This window comes from Telmatherina bonti (genome assembly GCF_933228915.1).
Source record: "Telmatherina bonti genome assembly, chromosome: 9".
NCBI classification, from domain to species: Eukaryota; Metazoa; Chordata; class Actinopteri; order Atheriniformes; family Telmatherinidae; genus Telmatherina; species Telmatherina bonti.
In genome coordinates, this window is record NC_136627.1 from 34,572,750 (window position 1) to 34,588,393 (window position 15,644).

A 15,644-nucleotide genomic window follows, 5' to 3' on the forward strand; every position below is an offset into this window, starting at 1 on the left:
GACCAGGACTCCCAGCATGTGGACCAGAACTCCCAGCATGTGGACCAGTACTCCCAGCATGTGGACCAGGACTCCCAGCATGTGGACCAGAACTCCCAGCATGTGGACCAGAACTCCCAGCATGTGGACCAGGACTCCCAGCATGTGGACCAGAACTCCCAGCATGTGGACCAGGACTCCCAGCATGTGGACCAGGACTCCCAGCATGTGGACCAGGACTCCCAGCATGTGGACCAGGACTCCCAGCATGTGGACCAGAACTCCCAGCATGTGGACCAGAACTCCCAGCATGTGGACCAGGACTCCCAGCATGTGGACCAGGACTCCCAGCATGTGGACCAGGACTCCCAGCATGTGGACCAGAACTCCCAGCATGTGGACCAGTACTCCCAGCATGTGGACCAGAACTCCCAGCATGTGGACCAGGACTCCCAGCATGTGGACCAGGACTCCCAGCATGTGGACCAGAACTCCCAGCATGTGGACCAGAACTCCCAGCATGTGGACCAGGACTCCCAGCATGTGGACCAGAACTCCCAGCATGTGGACCAGAACTCCCAGCATGTGGACCAGGACTCCCAGCATGTGGACCAGAACTCCCAGCATGTGGACCAGGACTCCCAGCATGTGGACCAGAACTCCCAGCATGTGGACCAGAACTCCCAGCATGTGGACCAGAACTCCCAGCATGTGGACCAGGACTCCTGTTGGGTTGGACTGGTTTGGCCCCTGCTTACTGGTCCCCTGTTTTCTTACAGGCGAAACTGAAGCTTTTATTGGTGGTTTTTAACGTGTTTAAATGTTTTCAAGGTGTTTAAATGTTTTCAAGGTGTTTAAATGTTTTCAAGGTGTTTAAATGTTTTTAACGTGTTTAAATGTTTTCAAGGTGTTTAAATGTTTTCAAGGTGTTTAAATGCTTTTAACGTGTTTAAATGTTTTTAACGTGTTGAAACTCTGAACATTCTTCAGGAGTTTCTGCTGCAGCTCTACTTGCTAAACGCTGCCTTTCTACATATGATATAATAATGTTTATTACCAGGATCCACAGCGATGCATTCTGTTCTTATTTTCTTATTTTTCAGTCGAATTTCTTAAAAACAAAAATAAAACTGTTTATGGAAGTTTACATGAACCACCTGTACTAAACACAGCGATAAGCAGAACTGTAGAAGAGCGAAGCTACAGTCTCATACATCCTGTGGAGATAAACTGGCGTTCATCAGGCGGATGCTTTTTTCTGCTCTCAGCAATACGCCGCATCACGACTGACTGGCGGTCCTGTTGCTGGAAAACTCCACACACTGCTTCAGCGCCCAGTCGTGTCAATCTCCAGCTGAAGGAACGGAGTGTTCCACATGGAGCTTCGGGGCGCTCCATGTGGAACTACGCTCTCTCTGCTTTATATGTGCACTTTAATGGAGATTACAGCTGGACTCTAGACGCTGTTCAAGTGTTCTGTCCCTGTTCTGACCCGAGTCAAACGTAGATCAGCTTCTCAGGTTGGTTCTATGCAGTCCTGCAGGGTTTCAATGTTTCTCTGCTCCAACATATTTAACCTAAATCAGGGATCCCCAATCCTGGTCCTCGAGGATCGGTGTCCTGCAGGTTTTCCAAGTGTTCCTTCTGGAACACGCCTGACTCAGACTCAGACAAGCTTTGCACGTGTCTGCTAAATACACACTGATTTGAATCAGGTGTGTTGCAGCAGGGACGCTTGGAAAACCTGCAGGACACCGGTCCTCGAGGACCAGGATTGGGGATCCCTGATCTACGTATGTTTCTGAGCTGCTTTTACTGGAGCCGTGCTGATGCTGCAGCATCATCTGCTGCTGGACTACAGTATGACTTCTAAAGGTAATCTGCATTTATGACTGGTCTGAAATAAGTTTTTACTGAATCTACAGTTAGGATTGTAGCCTGGAAGGGTCAGTCACTAGCTTTCTAAAGGCGTGTAACGTGGATGTACTTGGTCTGTCCTCGCATAAGCTCTGTCAGGTTCACATCTACTATCTGGAAAAACTGGCACTATATTTGTAATTCTTCTTGATTTGCACTTCTTCTTTTATTGTATTTATTTTTACTTATTTATTTTTTCCATTTTATTTTATTTTTTCTACTTCTATGGACCAGAATTCTGTGTTCTTAAATAAGGTTGAATTGAATTGAATTGTATTATTCGCCATGTCCTGCACACGGGACATCTGGTACCACTGGGTTACACAGAGATGATCTGAGAAGCTTTGTTTCTTCTAATATCATAAAATGTTGTATTACGACCCTGAGCCTGGCTGCGTGGAAGAATAATAAAGCTATAAAATGTGTAAACAGAGGGCGTAAACTCTCATTGGCTCAGCTTATAAGCAGGTGTGTGAGGAGAGGATCTCTGCTTGCAGCGAGAGGACAGATGGCAGCTGAACGGAGACCACCAGGACAGGACAGAGAGGAGGGGGAAACAAGACGCCTCGTCACGTTTCCAGACTTTTTTTTACACTTAAACACTTCAGACCAGTCAGACGTTATTTATTCCATTATGATCATTTGAACCTGACAAGTCAGGACGTAGGAGGAGTCGTCATCATGTTGCTCTTTAGATAATTAGAATTTAGTTAGAGTCCTGACATACTGGGACAGACTGGGAGCATATAAAACCCAGTCCAGACTTACTGGAAGTTATCAATCCTCCCATGTGAGTTACTGAATGAGCATCAGTCTCACGTCTGTAGTGTCATTTAAACATCATTCAAGACCTTTAAAATATAAGATGAGATGAAGAAATGAGTCTGTTTAGTAGGGCTGTGACCATACGCTTTTGTCCCGATTCGATTCCGATTTTTTGGGTGCCGATTCGATCTAAATTGCAATTCTCTCAACTCTCCAATATTGCTGATTTTTGTAGATTAAAAACAAAAAAAATGTATACAACTTTTTTTTACTCATCATTTTTCTTGATTTAAATTTGGAAAAAACAACACAGCAGCCAGACTGTCATTCTGCTGCCATAATGCCTAAGAAGACAAGTTAAAAGATCAATAAAAACAATAAAAATTATACAAATTTTGTAGTGGATTAATTTTATTTATTTGAAAAAAAATAAAAATCAAATTTTTTAGTAAAAAAATTGATTTTAAAATTGTGAAGAAAAAAATCCTGATTTTCGATTCGATTTCCCATCTCTACTGTTTAGACCGAAAAATCCAGCCTTATTCACGCATGATGGAGGAAAAAAGAGCTCATGTTAACCGTCGACCCCTCTGTGCAGGAAATGACATCATTTCTCACCTCAGATTATTATTTTTCTTCACGCCATCAGCTGGAGCGCCGTCGCTGCTTTTGTCTGATTGGCTGAAAGCCCCGAAGCTGCAGGAGGAGGTGAAGCAGAACATTCACCAAATGGTTTGAATGGCTCATAATGAACTTCACAGCTCTGACCAAACTCCTCCGACCCCTCGCTGTCTCTCCACCTGCTGCTCAGTATGGCTGTCTGCGAGGTTTAGTGGACAGCTGTGTGTTAACCAACACACACACACACACATCCCTCACAGATAACTGGGGATGAGCATCATCACTGATCTGCAGAAACTGATCAGATTCTGGTTTAAGATGTTTTTTATCCCAGTATTACAGACGGAGGGATGAACATGTGGACAGCCGACATGAACCATAAATCTCTCCTGACTTATAACAAAGAAAAAAACTGTTTTATCACGGTTAAATTCAGGTGCCAGTCTTCCTCTGACAACCCGGATGTGATGGAAGCAGAAAGAGCAGCCGAGAGGTATTTGCATCAAACGCTGCATGTAAAGCAGAATGTCTCAGATACAGAAGCACAGCGCTGCAGGAGAAGGAAGAGAAGCAAAAATGCAAATGACAACCACAATCCGGGTTTCAAAATGGAAACGCATCGCTGGCTAATCAGCAATTACGTTACTGAGACAAAGTTCCCATTCATGAAGACAAGCAGCATCCATCCACACTCACACAGGCAGCAAGTGGACTGTTTTCCACATGTTTAGTTACTACGGACTGTATGAGACCTTCACAGTGCTAAAGTCAGATGTATCTCAAGGCTCTTGTTATTTTTCCCCATTTCTTTAGCTGCATTCATTATATAACTCCCAAACATAACCCAGTTTGGCAGACAGAAGGAGGTCTGCGCAGCAACAAGATGTTTCCCAAAGAACCCGACAGTCTGGAACGCGAGTTTGTCCTCAAAACATCGGAAAACTGGACGAGAGACAAGAGTCCGTCTTAAAAACTCTGATATTCAGAATAAATAGGAGAAAAGACCTGACACAGGACCTGATAGACACATCTGGACCTCCAACTGATCCAGCTACACGTCTTGTCAGAAATGGTCTCCATGGAAACAAGAAGTCATGAGTAAGGAAGGAAAAACAAAGAGAAAAGGCTGAGATGTGTCACATGACACAAGAACTGGACTGATGGAGGGATGAATCCTTCTCAGAGCCCATAGACAACGTTACTGAAGCAGTGTGGGAACATCTGGACAGAGAACGGAACAAAAAGGCAGAAAGAGTTTTGGAAAATCCAGAGAAATGTTCCTGAATATGACAACAAAGTTTGTCTGGGAGCGTTCAGACTGCGCTGAAAAGTTAAGCTGCTCACAATAAATATAGACTTCCAAGCTCTTTAAAAGTCCATCTGCTGTATTTCTATTCAAATGTGCACAAACTTCAATAAATTCCACACAATTGCCTTGTGCTCTTTACAATTCACTGAAAATGTGTGGTGGCTCAAAACATTAGCAGAATGTAAGCGACACTGACTTGATGACACCTGATAGCTCAACACTGAGCTAGATGTCAGCCTGACATCATCCTCTCTGCTGATCTAAAGCGACAAACTTCTAAAATCACCATCTGACTGCACTAAAACATTTTCCTACATGGTATAACAACAAACTGGAAAGAAAATGAACAAAAACAAAATGTTTGTTTTCTTCTGCAAAGCAAATGACTGAATCTAAAATACAAACAAGCTCTAATAAATCAGGTTATATGTGTTCATTTCATCACATTTAACAACAATGTGCTCATTTGTACGCTAAAAAAATCCTAATATTCACATCTAGTGTTTAATAAAAATATAAAGCATTGATGAAGAAATAAACGACACAAACATTAAATTCAGACCGAAAATAGCAGAACAGATAAGATAAGAGATAAAACTGGAACAGTCTGACAGCAAATCTGCATTTCTATTTTTTAAAAAATGCATTTTTTGTTTATCATCATGTTGTGTCTGTTGACGTGCAAACAGAAGCAGCTCACCGTTGTTGCAGTACTGTAGCAGCAGGTTGCTGCTGTCATACAAAGCGAAGCTCTCCGACATGCTTCTCTCTTTACTCCTCCTCTCCCTGCAGCTCCTCCGGCTTTTCCTCCTTTCACGACTCCTCGTCTCGTTTTCAAAACGTCAGCCCTCCTTTATCTCCACATTCATAAACATGCACACACACCTTTACCTGCCTCAGTTCTTCAGCTTCTCCCGCTCCAGCCTCACGACTGGTAGCATCAAGCTTACGTTAGCCAACATGACCCACTTCCGTTTTCTTCTTCTTAAAATAAAAGCCCCAGATGTGGCATATGCTAATTTTGGGTAGAAAACTGATCGCAAGCTTGATTGTTTCCATAATTGTGCACTTACTCACACTTTTTCTACTGCAATGTCTGCTTTTTTGTATGGAATCACATTTGTTTCAGAATCTCCAAACAAAACTTTTTAAAACTCAAGCAAAAAACAACAATTAAAACCAAAACTTTCTGAAACTTAAGTCAAATAAATGATCTCAAAATCAAAAATGATCAGTCATCATGAAAACTATTAGGCTTTTATTTAGTTAAATTGAGTAGTTTTGTTTGCAGTTTCCTCTTCTTTCTCTCTTCTCTCTACTCTATTTGGTTGCGCTTCACAGTCTTTGGTTTTGATTCTCGATTGTTTGGGCTCTTTTCAGGGGTGCATTCCGATTGGCTGGTGAGACTTTGAGTGACAAAGCTGAAAGTGCACCCCTGAAAGAGCCCGCCCATGAAAGGTTTGTGTCAGAAATAAGTGGCAACCTCTGGCAGTTAAAAGTGAAGCCTTTGCGGAAGTGCATTAAACTGCAGTTCCCCCTTCATCCGCTAGGGGCTCCAAAACAGAGTAAATCTCTATAGACTCCCATGTTAAAAAGACCAACTTCACGGCAGAAATAAACATGTTTACACCCTGGTTCAAAAATCCATTTTTGGTTTAATAGGTCGGGTTTACCTTCATGACAACTGTGGGGGGAGTGAATTTTTTTCTAACTCGCCCGTTTAAAAGTAATTTAATTTCGAAGTTCGGCATATTTAGGGGCGTGTCCTTTTGATTGACGCTTACCAATCTCCAGCTTCAAGTAAGAAGAATGTAGAACAACCGCAGTTTTTAGCCGGTTAACAATGTGACTTAGCTTTAGCACGCTTACCTCCGTTAGCTGGTTAGCTCCCGTTATCTTGGGGTTAGCTCGGTTAGCTTTTAGCTACAGAAAGCTCGGAGTTTGCTTGATGTCAATCATCCGCCATGACGCTCACGGCTCCCCTCTCAGCTCCACCTCTTTGTCCATATTTGTATTTTCCGGGCGAGACGACACACGGCGCTGCCAACATGGCGACGGTAGGAACCGCCCACCGAGCTTCAATTCAGCTCTTCAGAAACCTATGGGTGACGTCACGGAGGCTCTGTCCATCTCTTTATATACAATCTATGGGCAGAAATTTAACCAAACAATTGTGAATCAAAACCAAAGACTGTGAAGCGCAACCAAAATAGCAAGAAGAGAGTAAGAGGAAGAGGAAACTACAAACAGAACTACTAAATTTAATCAAATAAAAGCCCAATAGTTTTCATGATGATTGATAATCTTTGATTTTGAGATCATTTATATGACTTAAGTTTTAGAAAGTTTTGGTTTTAATTGTCGTTTTTTGCTTGAGATTAAAAAAGTTTTGCTTGGAGATTCTGAAATCTGATTCCATATTTTTGTACCTCAGGGTTCTAAAGCGATTAGGTTATTAGCATTGCTTTTATTTTGACAAGAGAACTCTTTGTGTTCCGGCTTTACTCTGAATGATTTTTGCTAACTTGCCAAAACCCGTTTCTCTGTCTGCTCTGCGTACCGCTGTTACTATAGCAACAGCCTCTCCGCCTGCTCTGCTTCGTGATCACTGCAAGCAGCAGAGAAACACGAGAAACTGTGAAACTGTGAGCACAAACTACAGCAGACCGACAGAGTTGAAGACACGGGAAAGGTGATCCGGATGTCGGGCCCGAGCGCCTCAATAATTCATCCTGAACGGTGTGCTGCACCTGGCTTGGTATCCACGTCAGGGAGGTTAATCAGGTTCAACCAGCAGCCTGTCGTCTGTGGAAATGCTTCATTTTATTGATAATCATATTTTCTGTTTAAATAATTACTGAGATTGTTATTAAAACCCATTTCAGACAGTGTCAATCATTTATCATTTATATTGAGCTGTGATCTTAACGCAGTTCCTCAACACTTCACGAAAATAAAGTTTTATATAAAGTTTCATCAGGCAGCTCCTTGTAAGGTTTTGCATGCACATAGGAAATACATCATAACACCCCTTCTGTTGGAACTAATGAAAAATGAAACTTTAAAAAAAATATATATATATATATCAAAAGGGAAATGTGAGCAATTCCCATTGAAACACAAATGGAGATGCTGTTTAAGGCAAAAAGTGTGTATAATTTTACCTAGTTTAAAAGTAGTCTCTAATACACCCAGAATCCTGTGAGATAAGCTTTCTTAATTTTTAAGGAAGAATTAAACTACCTGGAAAGAGAGTTTGGCTCCATGAATGAAAGAAGACTTTGGTCATATTTTTCAGATGATTACGTCCAGCATCTACAACTTACTACATGGATGTCTGCATTTCGTACAATATTAAGCATTGCAAAATTTGAATTGAAGTTAAATGCAAATTTGAACTTTAAAGTGTTAGTTGTTTAAAAAAAAAAACCTTATTAATGCTGCGTGATCTTCTTAAATGTTCTTTTTTTTCTTCCCTTATTGAAACAAGAAAAAAAGGCTTGCTTAGTACATAACTAATTCTTGTTAAATTATCTTATATCTCCACATGACATTTCTTTATCTTCGCTACAGGCGGGTACGGACCACGGGCCACGTTTGCCTACAGGTAAACCGGAAATTCGACGGAAAGTTATTTTCAGGTGTTTTTAATTAATGAGATGAGCAAGAAGAAAATGGAAAGAAAGAAAAAAAAAAACGTTAAATGACGAAGATACGTTTTATCAGTCTGCTTTCTGGGTATAAAAGGCACCAGCAGAAACCAAAAAGACCAATAAATGAACAAATAAGTTAAATTGTTCCCTGGAAGTCCCTTCTGCGGCTGCGCTGTTACGTACGTCTGTTATTGTCACGTGACACGTGATCCAGACTCGTAAGTTCCGTCCCCGTCTTGCTGGGTTGTTTCCAGTAAGTGCTGGAAACGCTGGAAATGATGAAACCTCCAGTAAGAAACCTGGCTGACGTGTATCTGGGAGGTGCAGGAGTACAGGTTGAATTTATCAGATCATGCTAAACTTCATAAACTCGCGTTCCGGTCGCTTCGTCTTAAAAACTTGCGACTAACTTTGACGTTAGCATTAGCATCAGCTAACGGATCGTTGAAGCAAGAAGAGCTGATTTCACAGTAAGTTTGTTTTTTTCTTCTTCTTATTATTTTTACCAATATATGTTTGCAAAGAAAATGAACAGAAATACTCTAACATTTGTAGAGACTTATTTAGACTTGCACTGAAGCTTTTAGTCGCAACTTAATAGAACCAAGACTTAGTGTAAAACAGCCTTAAAGTAGATAAAAGAACTTTAATCTGGTGAAAACTTCATAAACAAATAAATATAATTGTCGGGTTGTTGCGAACAGACTAATTTTTAACTATTTATTAAGTATATGTTCATACAAATGAAATTAAAATGAACACATTGGCTCTTATCTGGAGTTTCGGTTCATAGATTGAAGTTTTATTTTCTGATTCTTGACTTTAGAGATTATTTGTGAAAAAATTTCTCTGTGAATCCAAATGAAGACATTTGCTTCATGCTGTTGTCTCCTGACAGGCTGTTTTCAGGATGCAGAGCAGACAGAGGAGGTCCCATCTGGGCTTGCTGCTCCTGGCCTCCCAGTTGTTTCAGGTGGGACTGGAAAACATCCCCCCCATCACGCTGGCTGTCCTGGCTCTCAACGTGTACCTCTACCTGTTCCCCGCCGCTCCACTGTTGAAGGTATCTCACGTTTTGCTTTTACATATTCAGAAGTCAGAACTGAATCAGCTGAAAAGATGATTTCTGTTGTTTTTATTCTAAAATGTTCCAGTTTTCTCTGTGTTAGAATCGGTTGGAATGAGAGCGTGAAGAACTGTGCTTTCTGTCCGATGTCTAGGCTTGTGTGAGTGTCCAGCAGGCATACTGGTATAAAGACTGGCGCCGGCTTCTCCTGTCCCCGTTTCACCATGCCGACGACTGGCACCTGTACTTCAACATGGTGTCCTTCCTGTGGAAAGGCATCCGACTGGAGCGCCGGCTGGGAGGAGCCTGGTTCCTTTACCTGCTCTCCGTCTTCTCTCTGCTCACCGGAGTGGTCTATGTGGCGTTGGAGATGATGCTAACGGAGCTAACTCAGGACGAGTCCTACAGCATGGCGTGTGCTGTTGGCTTCTCAGGTACAAACCATTTAGCAAACTTGTATTTACACATCAGACATTGCATGTGACTCTATTCTAAGTTATTATTCTGGTATTTCCTCATCCCTGTGCTTCCAGGTGTCTTGTTTGGTCTGAAGGTGCTCAGCAACCATTACCACCCTGGCGGTGTGACGTACGTGATGGGCCTCCCTGTGTCGAATCGCTACGCTAGCTGGGTGGAGCTTGTACTAATCCACATAACAGCACCTGGGTAAGTTTCCAGATTGTTCTCTAAGAAAGGAAGCAGGATTTAAACTCTGTTCCATTTATTTATATTTATAAAAACCTTATCGAGATAAATGTCCGCAGTGTTCATGTTTAGATACAAAGTGTGTATCACAGCTCAGCTACAAGGTTTCATTCCAGGTTTTTGTGATTTAAAACTTGATCTAAATGCAAACTTTTAGAGATTATAAGAATGCATCAGGATCTTAAACTATCCTGATTGATGACATTTTGGAACTGTTCCTAAGTCCTGCAATGAACTTTGTACGTAGAAAGCCATAATCTTCATACAAAGTTCAGAAAGTGTCCTGCGAACTCTCAGGAGAACTCCTCCCAACATTTTACTGTTGCTTAATCAGGGTTGGACTTTTTCTTTCGATTTTCACATAGTGAAACACAATTTAATTAAAACTCCAGTCTTTTTTGTCACATTTTTAAAATGACTTTTGATCATTTTCAGAGCATTTTGTGATTAATTTTATTTTATTTTAAGTCTTGAAATTTACTGAACATCCAGGTCAAATCCAGTCTGACAGCTTTGAAAGCATCAGGTACAAAATCGTTCCAAAATATTTATATTCTACTTTGTCGCTTGTTTCCAGGGGTTCTTGTGCTATTCAGTAGATTTTCTTCATGCTAGAAGAAGTATTCAAACTTTTTAAATCTTGGTAAAGTTTTTTCCAAACACCCTTCCAGACCATCATTCAGAGAAAATGCTTCTCTCTCCAAACTGTGGCTCCAAGCTGCCCCCCCCCCCCCCCCCCCCCCCCCCCCAAACCTCTCAGGGAAGACTCAGGCTGCTACGGTGCATTTTAAAGACCTGCGGTAATGCTGAAAACACCTAGATCACAGGTGTAGAACTCCAGTCCTCGAGGGGCGGTATCCTGAAGGTTTTTGTTGTGTCCATGCTCCAACCCATCTGACCAAAACTTAAAAACAGGTTGACAAGAAGCTGCTGGATACCGGCCCTCGAGGACTGGAGTCTGACACCCCTGGCCCAGATGATGCCTTTGAGTCTGTAGGAAACAGCTTTTGGAAGGAGTTCATTCATATGCAGAAAAAGAGATGAAAAGAAAGTCCATGTGGACTCGTAGACAGTCAGAAACCTCAAGAACAACTTCAGACTGACAGAGTAGAAAACTCCAGGCAGATGCAGGAATTAGGACACGGCGTCATTTCAGACGTGTCCTTGTGAAGGCCTGAAAGTTCCCATGATCCTGCTCACATGTAGGAAACCTAATGTTTGTTACAGAACAGCATACCTGTCCACTGAAAGCCGGGTTTGCTTTCGTCCTGATTCATGTCTCCACCTGGAGACGCTTCTCGCTGATGTTCGCTCAGCGCGCTGCACGACGTGATGCTGGTCTCTGACCAGGTGCTATGAATGAAAGCGTCCACCAGATGGCAGTCTGGCCCTGCATTATGGTTGATCTGCTCTCTGTCTGCAGGACGTCTTTCGTTGGTCATCTGGCCGGTATCCTGGTAGGTCTGCTCTACACCGCTGGACCTCTGAAGACCATCATGAAGAAGTGTGCAGGTTGGAAGTTTTTTCTTTTTTAAGTTTGTCTGTAATAAAAAAAAAACAAAAAAAAAAACAAAGTTACAGGTTTTTCTGAAACATATTTTGCCTGAAACTAATAAAATCTAAAATGCGTTTTATGCTGGTGAGTCCTCTTCGTATCTGATATTAGATCTATTGTCATGTCTTTGCACTTCTGCTGTCATGAAGAAATAAAGGTTTGACTTGTTCAGGCTGGGTAACATGTTGGCGTCCCGTTTAGTGATGTACAAGCCTGAAATGCATCAGTTGCATTGCTGCAGAGGAGCTACTGCAGCAGCAGGGGGTTCATTTGGGTTCTGATCAGTTTTCAGGACAATCCCACAGATCCCAGCTAAATAACGGCACATTTCAAACTTCCCTTCCCGCCTGTAGAAACCTGCAAGCTGTTTCCTTTTAAAGCTCTTTTAAAACCTCACTTCTGATCTGCTTTCTGTTTGAATGGAAACCTGATTCAGGAGGAAAAATCACCACCAGAGTTCGTAGGAAAACGCCTGAAGAGCTCGTACAGTTTATGCATCTTACATGACTTGAGGTTGTTTCCATGTGACTGAACACATCCAGCAGTAGAAACAGCATCTCATTCCACATCCAGAGGAAGGTGTGAACATCTAACATGTTCTGTCGCTGTGTCTTGTTTCTCCAGAGTTTGTCTCATCAACCGGACGTGTCCCACAGCCTCGTGCGTACTACAGCTCCTCAGGCGCTGCAGGTATGAGAGCATGGAGAGAAAATCCACTCAGCATCACCGTGTGTGAAATACGGGGTTCAGAAGCCATTTTGTGTGAAACTTGAAGTTCTTGCAGATGCATCAGACACACGTCTAGACATGATCCTCATAGAATACATTTACATTTTCTGCATGATTTACAAAAATATACAAACATTCAAATACGACACAAAATTGTTTTTCCTTCAACCTGAAAAAACTAAATATACTCGTCGGATCGGCGTGCGGTAGGTTCGGGCGTGTGAGGCCGGCGTAGCCGACGCTGTGAAATGAGCTCTCATACTCCAGCGATGGCTTGATGGGTTATTTTTCCTGTCTGTGTTTACGGCAGAAAGTCTGGAGACATGGAATCATAAACCGACCAATGAGAAGGTAGAACTTCTGCATCACCGTGCTGCAAGCAGGGCTGCACTGAGCGGTGTGTACCAATCCTCTGTGGAACTGCGTGGAGGTCCTGCTTGCAGTGGGGTTACGCAGAACTTCTCCCTTTTTATTGGTTGGTGTGTGATTCCCTGTTCCTGGATTTCTGGAGCTTCTCACTGAGTTCATGGGAAAAACACCGAAGGAAAACTGCAAAATAAAGTTGTAACCCTGCGCTGGAGTGTGACAGCCTATTTCACCAGTCAGACATGCTGACGGTACGGCATGCCGCCGCACGCCGATGCCGCCGCACGCCGATGCCGCCGCACGCGTCCAGTTTAATACTTTCATGCTGAAAAGGACTCCAACAGACAGGTTGCTACATAAATACATGCGGACAGATCACCCGGTACGCACCGACACACTGCGTGTGTGTGTGTGTGTGTGTGTGTGTGTGTGTGTGTGTGTGTGTGTGTGTGTGTGTGTGTGTGTGTGTGTGTGTGTGTGTGTGTGTGTGTGTGTGTGTCAGGTTACGGGGGTGCTAGTGGACGATACCCAGGAAACTTTCAGCATGCACCAGGCTACACCACAGATCCCACATCGTCTTATACGGGTGGACTGACGGAGGAGGAGCAGCTGGAGGCGGCCATCAGAAACAGCCTGAATGACAGAGGTAGGTGGGGGGGGGGGGGCGGGGGGGAACTAAAGTTGTAAACTTATAAAAACAAAAAGTCTACTTTATAGTTTTCTATAAATAAACTAGACTATAAATGATAGTTTTATTTTCTAGTTTCCTAATAAGATTTTGCGGTGCAGGACAAAGCCATGGGAGAGCAGCTCCTCCTGCCTACGGCTTCAACCTTTCAGAGGAGCCCACCGCCGAGGAGGTCCGGTGGAGGAGACTGAGGAGGTTTGACAGCTGAGCTGAGGAAGACTGCTTTGGCTGGAAGATGCAAGGCGTTCAGTTTAAAGCTCCACTTTCCCAGGCTGAAGAGGTGCACCAACGCTGGCTGGACCTGGAGAAGGATGAGCTCTTTGTGGAACGATGCTGATCCTGGATTCCAGGCGGACACACCAACAGCTGTGCAACGTGTCCAAGCCGTCATGTAGATGTTTCAGATCTATGTTAGAGTTTTCTACTTGTTGTGCTTTTTATTCTTATGCGTACAAATACTTCTCCAGTTGTTTCTGTAAAGCTGAAACATTCACGAGAAGATTTCCAGCCTCTGAAAGAGACCTTACAGCTGACGGAGATGTAGTAAACCTCTGGAAGCTGAATGGAGAGCCGTCTTGTGGAAACATAACAATATGGACGCTGTGTAAGTCTTGTATCAACAGGCCTCTGCTTGTGTGGCTCAGCTGCAAAAAGCAGCGCAGGAGAAGTGGAAGAAACGAAGCAGAAATGTGCATTTTTACATCTGGTCTCCTCGGAACATGTTGGGCCAAATCTTCGTATGTTACCAGTTAATGTTGAGGAAGTGTGTTTTAATGGAAACCCATAAACTGCTCCAGTTTTGCTCCTCAGTATCTTTCCAAACATGTGTGTGTGTGTGTGTGTGTGTGTGATAAAACACTCTCATCCCAGTGTTTCTAAAAAGTCATCAAAGCAAAGCGTTGAAGAAGTACATCTCTGGCTCTGATTCCCCGAAAGCCCCGAGGCTCGACAAGAAGTAGGACAGCTTAAATTAGCGGCAGGAAACTCGGAGCTGGCGGTGGAAACGGAGACACACCCTCTGTTGGTTCTGAGAACAGGGTCTGGCCTGAGATGAGACCCGACACCGGGCTGTTATTTCTGCATCGGTGTGTGAAACCGTCCTCTGCTAATAAAGGTGCTGCTGACGGTCGGTCTGTTTCAGCGTGAGCAGGTCTGCAGCGGTCAGCTGAGCGTGGACGCCGTGCCGAGGAGGAGAGACGTCAGGATGATCCGGGTGGTTGAGTGTTCAACAGTCTGATGGTCGGGTGGATGAAACTGGTGCACAACTTCTTCCCAGAGGGCGACAGGGAGACCGGATCATCAGGGGGGAATCGAATAAAAAAAATCGGGATTTTTTTGCTTCACAATTTTAAAATCGATTTTTTTTTTTTGTTAAAAAAAATCGATTTTTCTTCAAACAAATAAAAATAATCCAGTATAAATTTTTTTCATTGTTTTACTTGTCTTCTGGGGCGTTAAAGCAGCAGAATGATGATCTGGCTGCTGTGTCGTTTTTTTCTCATTGAAATTAAGAAAATGACTTGTAAAAAAAAAAAAAAGTTTTATACATTCATTTTGTTTTTAATCTACAAAAATCAGCAATATCAAAGAATTGTGAGAATCGCAATTTAAATCGAATCGGCATCCAAAAAAAATCCGAATCGAATTGAATCGGGACAAAAGTGCATGGTCACAGCCCTACGGATGGTGGTGGGAGGGGTGAGGAGTCTCTGGTAAGGGTTTGTGAGGACGACGCTCACCGCCCTCTGCAGGGTTCCTACACGGCGAGTTCTGGTCGCATGGAGTCCGTCTGTCTGGCAGGTGAAGCTCGGCTGGAACATCCCCACGCAGCAGGACGCTGATCCCAAACACAGCCGCAGATCTGGACAGAATGGCTGGAAAGAAATGGGTCGAGGGGTTCTGGTGGTCTCGGTGGTGGTGACCTTCAGAGATCTGTGCAGGACAAACTGGAGCATGGACCAACGTCCCTCCATGACACACTGGTTCCACCGAGCAGAGACGCCTCACGTCAACCTGATGCTGCTGAAGATGCTTCTAGAAGCCGGCTGGTTCTGCGTTCTGACGCAGTGGGACGTCTGAGGTTGGGTTTGGAGCAGATTATTATATTAATGTCTTTGCTGTGACACGTTTTGAGTGGATGTGTTGGACGTGGAGCGTGGGAGCTGAGGCAAGCCCTGGCGGGACGTGACTGGAGGAGACAGAAGAGTGACGGGCCGACAGGATGGGAACACACGGTGCACCGCAGATGCTGCCATGCCGTCCTCACTTGTCTGCAGGTTGCAGGCAGCTCT

General features: G+C 43.4%; 1 protein-coding gene across 1 annotated transcript; it reads left to right on the top strand.

Moving 5' to 3' along the window:
- The first annotated feature begins 8,472 nt into the window (after positions 1–8,472).
- rhbdd1 (rhomboid domain containing 1) lies at positions 8,473–14,656 on the top strand. Its single transcript, XM_079246213.1, has 8 exons — positions 8,473–8,714; positions 9,143–9,307; positions 9,465–9,744; positions 9,844–9,976; positions 11,439–11,527; positions 12,195–12,260; positions 13,168–13,311; positions 13,455–14,656. Exons 2-8 carry the CDS (start codon positions 9,155–9,157, stop codon positions 13,559–13,561), a joined length of 972 nt encoding a protein of 323 aa, XP_079102339.1. The 5' UTR covers positions 8,473–8,714; positions 9,143–9,154; the 3' UTR covers positions 13,562–14,656.
- The last annotated feature ends 988 nt before the right edge of the window (positions 14,657–15,644 follow it).

Bases quoted from the DNA above. Each gene is read 5' to 3' on its own strand.
- rhbdd1 (XM_079246213.1), top strand. From the start codon at position 9,155: ATGCAGAGCAGACAGAGGAGGTCCCATCTGGGCTTGCTGCTCCTGGCC. The intron at 9,308-9,464 runs GTATCTCACGTT...TCCGATGTCTAG, and splicing joins CCGCCGCTCCACTGTTGAAG to GCTTGTGTGAGTGTCCAGCA. The intron at 9,977-11,438 runs GTAAGTTTCCAG...CTCTGTCTGCAG, and splicing joins ATCCACATAACAGCACCTGG to GACGTCTTTCGTTGGTCATC.